This window comes from Eufriesea mexicana, unplaced genomic scaffold (assembly GCF_001483705.2).
Source record: "Eufriesea mexicana isolate 0111107269 unplaced genomic scaffold, ASM148370v2 scaffold14, whole genome shotgun sequence".
NCBI lineage: Eukaryota > Metazoa > Arthropoda > Insecta > Hymenoptera > Apidae > Eufriesea > Eufriesea mexicana.
Window position 1 is genome coordinate 421,469 of NW_016908208.1, and position 12,059 is coordinate 433,527.

General features: G+C 27.9%; 1 protein-coding gene across 1 annotated transcript; it reads left to right on the top strand.

Moving 5' to 3' along the window:
• The first annotated feature begins 5,133 nt into the window (after positions 1-5,133).
• Positions 5,134-11,642, top strand: RasGAP1 (Ras GTPase activating protein 1). The gene is made up of 15 exons (XM_017908050.1): positions 5,134-5,188; positions 6,355-6,475; positions 6,564-6,833; positions 7,629-7,785; positions 7,907-8,094; positions 8,268-8,603; positions 8,686-8,887; positions 8,956-9,174; positions 9,252-9,376; positions 9,452-9,583; positions 10,024-10,065; positions 10,142-10,248; positions 10,314-10,557; positions 10,621-10,962; positions 11,099-11,642. Exons 1-15 carry the CDS (start codon positions 5,134-5,136, stop codon positions 11,640-11,642), a joined length of 3,084 nt encoding a protein of 1,027 aa, XP_017763539.1.
• Positions 11,643-12,059: the final 417 nt, after the last annotated feature.

The window sequence follows — 12,059 nt, forward strand, 5'->3', positions numbered from 1 at the left end:
CGTAATTACTGCTGGATTATGCATAAAAGAAAAGTGGAACTGCATATGCACGTGGTCTGATCCAAAATAAATGAGACTATGTTCATAAACGTTTTCGTATAATTAGATTTTTGAGAATCAGAGTGATCCACTTCCAAGTACATAATTAATAGAACTCCTTTGGAAAGCAATACATCGATGAAGACGTTATTCCTACATCTCGAAACAACGTTAGAAACCTTCATCTTTTAAAGTGTTCGTTTAGTCTGCCACGACCATTTTTATAATAAATATTCTTAATCACACGAAAATGCCGATTTTTAAGATGGTTTTTGATATTCATCGGTCAGACATCGGTTAGACATATAACAGAAGAATAAAAAGTCGGAAAACTAATATCCGAAGAATATAGTGACTCCTGTGATGCTATGACAATTGTCTTCGCTGTTTGAAATTCCTCGATAACGCAGTGTCAGTGGATACATTGTGATGTAGCAACCACGTGTCGGCAATGTTTGATCGTTGGAGGAGGACATGATGGAGGATTTTTTTCCAACAACGTTCAAAGATATGACAGAGAAATGAATTAATCCTTTGTCCCTTTAGTATAAGTCTGTGCACTTCTTTTTAACAATTAAACGAGCAAATGGGCAAATCGATTTTACTTTCGATTCGCCTTATTTACTTTACTTCGGGGCTGACGAATCTTTCATTATAGTATTTTCTTTCTCATTTTTACCCATTTTTCCATACCCATTTTTCGTTACCTGTTATTCCATCGTCATTTGGTGGAAAAGTCCACATCTTAGAAATAACTCATTATTATTTCTGTGAAAATTCTTCATACACTTTCCACGTAAAAATCGTATATAGGCAAAATCTTATTAAACATTGCCCTGAAAATTAATCATCCACCATACTGGACGGATTTCAAATTTCATTTTTACGACATCTTCGTTTGTTCCAACGAATTCGATGACAAACCTTCCACAATCTTCCACTCTGATTTCACTCTGATATCCTCTTGCGCTTTTCGAAACAATTCTGTCATCAAAAGTCACTTGCGCGCGCGCGTACTAATATTTCTTTTTCATAAGTTGTTCATAACCTCATCTCCTCTCTTTACACATTTCGAAAGAATTTTTATTTCATATCTTTTACTTCCATTTCCGTGATCATCTTACACAATGCGCTATTATTTATTCCTTTATGACTCTATATCGCTTATTACTCGAATTAAATAAGATGCAGATAACCTTGTTAAACCTACTTTAATAAGCTTTAAAAATCGTAATATCTCATTTATTTTTTCTGGCCTTACTAATGTCAGTTATAAAGAATAACTAATAATATCAAAAATAACATAAAAAATCATAAAACAACGTATTACGTTAATGTTCACGGATATTGGCTCATGGTCGCTCAGGGTTATTCGGAAATCCATGCTTCGCTTGCCATTTAGATATTCAACCACTTTACTCCTACAAGTTATCTTAAACATCAAATCTAGATATGCATTTCCCTTAATTCAACGTTGCTCTCGACAATGGCACAAATCTATTGCAAAATTTTCGAAAAATTTCTCAAGTTTCGTTAAGTCTGATTTTGTTATTATATTGGATTAATTTTGTCGAAAGAGAAAAGAAAAAGATAAGAAAAAGAAAGAAATGAGAAATTTATCATTTATAGTGTTTTTTTATGACGTTAGATGACGAAGAATTGAAGAAACAATTTGACCGATTTGCTTACATCGTGAAACGAATCTTTTTCAAACAAAATGTTTATCCTATACTATGGGTTTACAGCCTAGAAATGTGTTGTATATAATTATCTTTCGAAATAAAACACTCGAAATAAGATTAAATTTCATAGAACGTTACATTTCAGTTAAATTTCAACGTTTTATTGCAGATTCATCCATCGGATTTTCTAAACAATTACAGAAACGTTTATATCAACGAATATCAGAAATTTCTATCATTCTCTTTTAATAACGATTAAAAACAAACAACAAAACTACCAGCGTGTTCCTTGATTAGCCAAATATAATATCAAGAAAATGGATAACGTGTACTAGGTTAGCGAAAATAAGTATTTTATTTTAAGTAACATTGAAAATTTCTTTTATCGTTATCAAACGGTTTGTAATCGTGTTTTTCGAAAATTTCTTTCTTGTTTTTTATTTACGATTTAAACAAGTTTTATGTTGCTAATCGAAAATCAAAGAAAGTTATCGTTTCGTATCGTATGGAAATTGATCAAATTCTATGAAAAAAATCTACCAAACATCATAATTCCTAATACATTATATACATGTATATTGAACAAACGAATTTGTATCTGACAAATTTTTGGTTAAAATATTTGTAAAATCTCAATATGTACAGCTCGAGTAAGATACATACTCGAATATCTACTATAATTTCAGAATTAATTTCATTTCCTTGATGTTGACATCACCATAAGAAAAACATATTTCAAACATTTTCTCTGCGAAATCACGCAAAGATAAGTATCATAAAAGTTGCACACTAACGATCTAAAGATGACTTCGTCGTTCATTTTTCCAAATTACTAATTACCAAGTAAATAAACGTATAACTCGAATAACTTCAAATCAAACTTTAGAACCTTTTCAACATGATTATTATAAATAATATTTTCTCTAATATAACTTTCAGATGTTATGTTTACAATATCGGGCGACATTGAAGATTCCATAAAATCTATTTAATTGTATTTAAATTGAAATGAAAAGTATATTTTTAGATATATTATTTATCGATATATTTCTTCATCTTTCGCCCACAATTATATGCTATATATCTATTAATGAATCTCGATAAATCACTCATTAACTTTCGTATGAAAATTTTCAGATAAAGGAAAATATAAAAATGTGACATTAGATGCAACAAACTTTAATATAAATTTCAGCAATACGGAAGTATAAATAATTCTCAACAAAATTTTCAATTCATACATCTAGGTAATTTATCAACTTGAAGTTAACGCTTAGATAACCACTAGCTTGATAAAATAGTATAAATCTGGATAATCAACATTTTACTCTATCGTTACAATAGCCATTTGAATTTTTCTTTTATGTTTTGATACTTCTTTATGTTCTAGGTGATATTAGTCGCTTTATTCACACAATGGATATAACAAAATATAATATAATCTCATCTTGTATTATAAAATAATTATATTAATTATTTACATAAAGGAAATAACAGCAATATGAAAAATATTATTTAACAACTGAAATCACAACCATTTTTATCAGATATTTATTAAGTATATCGAATATTACTGTTTTTCGTTTAATAACATTATATTTTATTATCGTAGAAAGATATTGTTATTTATTTTTCATTAAATATATTTGTAATCGTTCCAACCGAAAATGGTAATTATAAGAATATATTATACATAATCCACGTTAAGTCGATGAAAAATATAGAAAATAAGCGAAACACGCAGAAAATAAGAAATATGCAAATAACATTACTTTACTATAAATGTTTCCTATATTTGCATACTTTTCATATATCTAATAATTTGCTTTCGTTATTATTTATTGCATTTGTATGGTATCGATAGTAAAGAAAATCAAACGAGATATAAATAAGACAGGGAAAGAAGGAAAAGAATGACACAGGAGGGAGGGAAAGGTAATGTAGTTTATAGAGTTCCACAAAGAGTGAGGAGCAAAGAGAAACGCAGAGGAGAGGAAACGGGCTATTGCGCCATCAGGAAGTGGCTCACCACTTACACGAGTGTAGTTAACCATACTCCAACATAGACGTTTGTTCTCATTCTACGACAGGCAGACAAACTTAACGCATTGAAATAAAGATAGAATATAGGTAGTGGTCAAGAGTGATGCGACGGGAAGGACAGGAAATCATAGGAATAGCAATTTTACTCTGCATACATATGAATATTGACCATCAAAAATTACCCTTGCCATATATACATGGTACCACGTGTGTGTTCGCGCGCGCGCGTTCATGTAACACGCGCACGCGTACATATGCACTGAACTTGGATACATATGAATTTCATCCTGCGATATCACAATGCCCTTTAATATTTATGCAATCTGATATTATAGATTGCTTATATTATTTCGATAGATACACCATCTTTCTGCCAATTTTAAGCAGATCGACTTCCTTTTTACACGTTTTTCATTTCTATGGCATTTATATAACTACACCATTGCGATTAACAAACTTATTTGTTTATTTATTATATTTATAACATTCCTGTTTCGAAATTAGAATTTATACAGTCAAAGTAATTGAAACTACGCAAATTTTAAGTCAAAATTAAAAATATTCGTATCAAATTATTTAGCAAACAACAGATTATTCTTTTCATAGCACTGAAACGTAACATTTTCACAGAAATAATTAATAATAATATTAACTTTAACATAAATAATGTTAAGTAGAAATTGATAGGCCAACAACGTCAATAATTTCTATAATATTTCTATTAATTTTTATAAGATTCATTGTTGAATAAAAACATATCGTATTATTTAGTTATTAAATATTTCAAATCTTTTGATGTACTTTGATTAGCCTGTATGAATAAATCGAATGAATTTCTCAATATTGAATGAATAGCCATTCATTATATTTCAAATTTTATCCTTGATCGTATTTTATTCACGATGTACATATATGTATTTGGTAAATAGACATAAATGTATAGACAAAATGAGTTCCCTAATAATTATTTTTATTAAATATTTATTATGAGAGTAAAATTATTATACTATAATTCGATAACGTGTATTTCTTCATTGACAAATATTGTACAAAAATTTATGTTTTTATCTCCTATATTTGTTATTTTTTTAATGGGAAATAATGTTTCTCAACTTTTAATGAATTTAACGAATTAATAGTAAAATTGTACATAGTTACGATGTATATTCTTCTAATCTTGTTTCTGTTTTATAAGTCTTAGTTACAAATAAAACGTTATTAGATCTTTTCGAAAATTTTCAATGAGCATATTATTTAAGATTGGGTGCACGAATGACATAACACGGCCCTGTTCAAAATCCATTCACAGAATGAACGTACCGCCTTGTATTCTGTTCATGTACTCACTCAGTAGTGTCATGGAGGTAACATGGCCGAAGAGACGCGCCTAGTTCGCGTTGAAGAAAGACTAAAGATTAAAATCGGTACGAAAAATTGTTAAAAACATCGTTTATTAAAACTGTGAAACTTTAAAGAACTGTATAATGTGTTGATATTATAAAAATATCGTTATTTCAAAAAATCCAATGTGCTCTTACACGCGTGCTACTACTCGTTTGGGATGTCACCGAGTTTGACTTCTATGATTATTCGACTTTACTATTCCAATAAAAAGCACGATTTTACAAGTCATTTGATCATTTCTTATATGAACTTGACAAATCTATTATACAGTCATATAGTAGTGGTATTTCTACTAAATTTTAGTGATCAACATGTAAGCGTACATATTCAACTCCCACGCATCGTTGTTCCTGTACAAATATATGTTTCTCGTTAGTTAATACTAAAGAGAATTAATTATATCCATTGATATAATAGAAAATCATAATTTAATATAAACATATTAATTAAATTCATTACGATTAGCACTTACAAATTTTATTATTTTATTATTTTAATCGTCGATATATCAAAAATTATTGTTTTCCTTCTGACATAGATTTCATACACGTTATTATGACAGTACAAATTCTACGAATACAAAAAATTCTGTATTACTTTTTCCATTTCTTATATCTTAGAAGAGAATATCTTTATTACACAAAAACGAAATGTTTTTCGATCATAAATATTCCAGACATAAATATTTTTTACCTGATCTTTTAATTTATTGTTAAGTACTTACTTTCTATAATTTTATTTATTTCCTAGTATAAAAGATTCTTTTATTATAATGTATTAAATAATATTAATTCATTAATGTTACAAAATATACAATTTATAATTAAATACTATTTGAATACATTTGAATACTGTTTATTAATTAAATGCTGTTCATTTTTAAACATTTTATTACTATCATTATTATCATTATTTTTCTACTCGTAAAATATGCTGACCAATTATTGATAATATTTAATTATTATAAATGTTTTTTCATTAATTATTGATTTTACTAATTTTGTAAGATTTTTATAAATTAAGTTTATAAAAAAATGATTTTTTAAATATTACAGTTAGTTTATATTTGTTTTTATGGAAATACAAAATGCCATTTTGTTTGTAAGTGGAAAATCAGTCAAATTATTAGTTTGTGTATAATAAATATTTTGTTTATAAAAAAAAGTGTTTAATCAATTACATTTAGGCGAGGTAAAAAATCTACAAAGCAGAAGTCATGGATCTCCTGGTGCAAGAGATGTATATTGTGTATTATCTCTTGATCAAGAAGAAATATTTAGAACAACAACAATGGAAAGAACTCTCAAGTAAATTTTACTTGCATTTTTGTTAAAAACTATTACAACATTAACATTTACATAAACATTTACATAATATGTTCCTTTTTCGATACAGTCCATTTTTTGGAGAAGAATTCCAATTTGAAGTACCTAGAAAATTTCGTTATCTTGGCATTTATGTTTACGATCGTGATAGACATTTGAAGCAAGATAAAATTTTGGGCAAGGTAGCAATAAAAAGAGAAGATTTAGCAACATATCATAATAAGGAACATTGGTTTCCTTTGAGACCAGTTGATGCTGATTCTGAAGTGCAAGGTAAAGCACATCTGGAACTTGCTCTGCAACCTCAAATTGGACATGCTCAATCTAAGCTTACAGTAAGGTAAATCAGTTTAATAAATAATTATAAAATAAATATCATTAAATACTATTATATTGAATACAAAATAATTATATAATGACTCGCAAAAGTATTCAACTGGTATGTTTCAAGGGAATTCTCTAATTTAAAAATGAAAGTTAACATGAATATAATACGCAACGAATTATATACGTAGTAATTTTTTTCTCTGCAGAAAATGTCTTTGAAGACATTTAAAAACATTTAATCGATGATTAAAGTTTTAACAGCTGTTTGATTTTCAAATGGGATCCCACAAGGAGAAAATGTTTACTATACGACAAAGTATTAAAAATTAAATATTTTCTATCTGGAAGGTTTTGCTCTATTTTACATTGTTATAATAAAGTTACGTTTACAAAAAAATAGAAAATGAACTGTAACTTTGAGTGATAATTTCACCTATTTGAAAGTGATATCTGCAAAAAAACTTATCAACATGTAATCCATTATATTCTAGATACACACAAAGTTTCATTACAAAATAAAAAAATATTTTGTAAAATTAAAAAATTGATTGTTCTTGATGAAACTTTGTGTCTATATAGGACGGATAAGGAGATAAAATCGATTTTTTGTCAATACTCATTGTAATTCTGTAATTGTGCAAAATAGGGAAATTTCCTTGAAATGTAACGTTCGGATACTTTCATGAATCATTGTATATATAATATTATATGCATGATATTATCCTTTAATGTCTGAAATAAAATAAGTCACTTCATAATTATTTAAAAAACATTTTTAATAGTCAGTAATTATCATAATTTTTTATAGGATAATAGAATGTAGTGAATTAACTATTAAAAATGGTGGCTGTGATCCATTTGCAACTGTTACAGTCATCTATAGTAATGGTAAACAAGTATTAAAACGTACAAAAATTAAAAAAAAAACAGTATCTCCATATTTTAATGAAACATTTGTCTTTGAGGTAATGTTAAATGAATTAATTTATGAAACATTTATGTATAATTATAGCTTAATTATATTTTACATATACAAAATTTTAAATCATTCTAGTAATTATCTTATCCTTATAATCTTATTGATAGCCAGAAATAACTGAATCCAAAGAAAAGGATATTTCCCATTATCCTCTTGAACATGGAGAAGTAGGTGAAGTAGTTGTAGGATTATGGCATGCATCTTCTGGTATGGGAGAACAGCCAGCTTTTCTTGGTGAAGTTAGAGTTACTTTAAGAGGCCTACAAAAACAACCAACTAACACAACAACTGCATGGTATATCTAAAATATTTGTTTTTAGAAAAAATATTTTTCTTTCCAACTTTTGCAAATTTATTAAATTCAAAAACTTTACAATATTATGAAGCTGGAAGAAATTATTATTATAATCATATGAATACCTACAGTTATGAATAATAAAAGTTCTACTTCATTTTCTTTGTTAACAGGTATTTCTTGCAACCTAGAGCAGTAAAACATCGTCCAAGTAAAATTTCAAACAGTTCTACACCACCTGGTGTACTTCCAGGTTTAGGATCGTTGCGGTTAAAAATACATTATACAGCAGATCATGTTTTTCCATCAGCGATGTATGATAGACTTAGAAATTTGTTGCTACAAAGTGTTAATATACAACCAATAACATCTTCTGCTGTTTATATTTTGGGAGAAATCGTAGCAAGTAAAATGGAAGCTGCTCAACCATTAGTTAGGGTATTAGTACATTATGGACAATTGGTTTCTGTAATGAGAGCTTTAGCTAGTCATGAAATTTCTAAATTAACGTAAGTAAATAAATTATATGCAGTTTTATTTGTTATAAATAATACATGGTGTGCATAATATTATTTATGAATTTTATTAAAGTGATCCAACAACAATATTTCGTGGAAACACATTAGTAAGTAAAATGATGGATGAAGGTATGAGATTAGCAGGTCTTCATTACTTACACAGTACACTTAGACCCGCAATGGAACAAGTTTTTTTAGAGAAGAAAACATGTGAAATAGATCCAACAAGAGTAAAAGATGCAAACACAATTCAAACAAATTTAACAAATTTAAAGGTATGTAAAATAAGGTTTTTATGTTATTAACAATATTAGTCCACATATAAATTTATATAATTTGATAGGAGTATGTTGAGAGGGTATTTACTGCTATTACAACATCTGGTGTACGGTGCCCACCGTTAATGTGCGAAATGTTCTGGTGTTTAAGAGAACTTGCGGCCACACATTTTCCAAAAAATAAGGAAGTAAGATATTCAGTCATCAGTGGATTTATTTTTTTACGATTTTTTGCACCTGCAATATTGGGTCCAAGATTATTTGATATTACTACTGAACAAATTGTAAGACTGTCGTTAAAAAAGACAACAATATTGATGGTTTATAGTAAAATTGAAATATATTATTATTTATATTCTAGGATTCTCAAACTAATAGAACATTAACATTAATTTCTAAAACAATTCAGAGTTTAGGAAATTTAGTAAGTTGTCGAGGTGGAGCAGGTAGTGTTTGTAAAGAAGAATATATGGAATGTGTGTACAGGTACATAAAGATAAACATTCTTACAAAATTTAATTTATAGCTAAATTTGCATATCACTCAAAGATAATTTTTCAGAGAATTTTACACAGAAAAGCATATACAAGCAGTTAAGCAATTTTTAGAATTGATATCAACTAGTAGTAATAGTGGTATTGCAAAACAACGAACAAGTACTCAACAAGAACAACCAATTGTATTAAAAGAAGGGTATGTCTAATGATTATGTTAGCATATTGTATAAATTTTTCTTTATTATATCCTTTAATTTGACTTTTCCGTTTTATATTTGAAAAATAAACACTTCAGATTCGATGCAAACGAGTAAGCTTTGTTGCGCCGGCATTTTTTACGCGTTGGATTGTAGTAATACACTGAATTATACAAGAAAATTCAGGCAAACAAGCAGACTCACAGAGATGATTTGAGATTTCAAAAGTATTTGCGCAGTATATCAGAACCAATTCACTTGTCTGCATCGAGTCTTAAATAACTACAATAATTATGATAATAACTTAAAATTTTTAAATATATAATTTGTACGTTATTTTCTTGCCTATTTGTTAAATATCAATTTTAATAAGGCAAGTTAAATATATATAGTTTTATTCATAATTATAATTATTGCTAACAAAAAGCATTTATAATAGAATATATTTTCTCTTCATGCATACTGCTGATTGTAAGAAGAGGTTTGTAATAGTATTTTATATCTAATTTGAAGTTTCTCCACAATATAAATTTTATACTATTGTTATTTAATTGCAGAGTAATGATTAAAAGGGCACAAGGTAGAAAGCGATTTGGTCGAAAAAATTTTAAGCAAAGATACTTTAGGCTTACTACACAAGATTTGACTTATTCTAAAACAAAAGGTAAATTAACATATTAAAATAATATATTGTGATATATGTAATACATTTGATAACATATTTTACAGGTAAAGAACCTTTATGTAAAATACCACTTGAAGAAATATTAGCAGTTGAAAAGCTTCAAGAAGATTCTTTTAAAATGAAAAATATGTTTCAAATTATTCAATCACAAAGGGCATTGTATGTTCAAGCAGGGAACTGTGTAGAAGAAAAAGAATGGATTGATATTTTAACAAAAATTTGTCGTACAAATAGTAATCGGTTAGAAAAATATCATCCAAGTGCATATATTAACGGTCATTGGCTTTGGTACGTTGTGTGATATCATTTTAGTTAATATATCTTTTAATCATTAATAAATATTGCTTATAGTTGCAAAGCAGTCGCAGAAATTGCTCCAGGATGTAGTGAAGTATCACCGGGAGTAGAAGCTGGTTTGCGTATGGTTTTAGATCCAGATCGAGATTTGCAACGAATACATTCGTTAATATTTACAAATATGCCGCGACTTGAAACCTTAATGAGTGCGTGTGAGTGTCAAGCTGTTTATGGGGCTAATGACATGTGTATTATACCAGGTGGTGGATCCCCTATAGAAGATGTGCCCTCTTGTTTTAAAACTTTAACTGCATTAAGGGAAGCTGCATATGCTTTACAGCACGAGCATAGAGCCTATTTTAGGAGATTAGCACGCGACACTAAATATGGAAGCAAGTAAGTTTATGAAAATAAACTAATTCAAAGTAAAATATTTTCTAATTACAATTTTACAACTGTAATTATATTAAATTGTATTATTTGTGTATTTAATATATATTATAATATAATTTTTAAATTGTTGTCGTTATAGGCAAGCTCCAATTGGTGATGATAATTACCTCCATTTAGCTGCTAGAGCTGGATTTGAAAGTCAATTAACAAAACGTGCTTACGAAATAGACAGTTTAAGTCAGCATTATGTAGAAGCAGATCATTGTTATGACAGCGGATTTTCCAGACGAATAGAGGATCAACGATCATATGATGAAACGTTTAGAAAACGTTTAGATTCTGGTTCAATACATCGTAGGTATGAGAACGAGAATAATTTACTACGGCGTTATGAAAATAATACTGATACTATTAGAAGTATCCAGAATGATCTCAAAACATTTGATCATAGTTTAAATAATACATTTAGAATGGATAATTCTGAAAAAAAAGTAAATTTAGAAAACAATAGAATTTTGGATAGTTCCAGTTTTTTAGCGACAGGTGAAATTAATATTTCCAATACATTATCAAGAAAGTTCAATAGTTATGACCATACCAAAATATTGAATGAATGCACAGTAAAAAAATTCAATGACAAACCTGATATATCTTGTAATTCTTTGAATGATCATACTAATTAATTCATTTAAACTTTGAAGATAAAAATATGTTCCTATAAAGTTTTCTAAGATATTGTTTCATATGTTCATGCTATCCATATTAAAGGCCAATTGTAGTCTTTAAATTCATTTAAACCATATAAAGGTACATTTCTTGCAGTTATATACAGTATATGTGGGTTTAAGTGTATGTATTAAGCTGTTAGAAAGATAAACTATATCAGATATTACTTAAAAAGGGAAAGAAATAAGATGAATTAAAATTTGTTTTAATTTTATAAAATCATAATTTTATTAACCCTTCAATAATGAAGCAGTATATGAACAATTGTAGAAGTGAAAATTATTTCAAACTTTCAATACCTAGATTCAGAAAGTAAAATCTCAGACAAAATGAAAACTGTATTATCTAAAATCTTACTTCTTGAACATTAATTA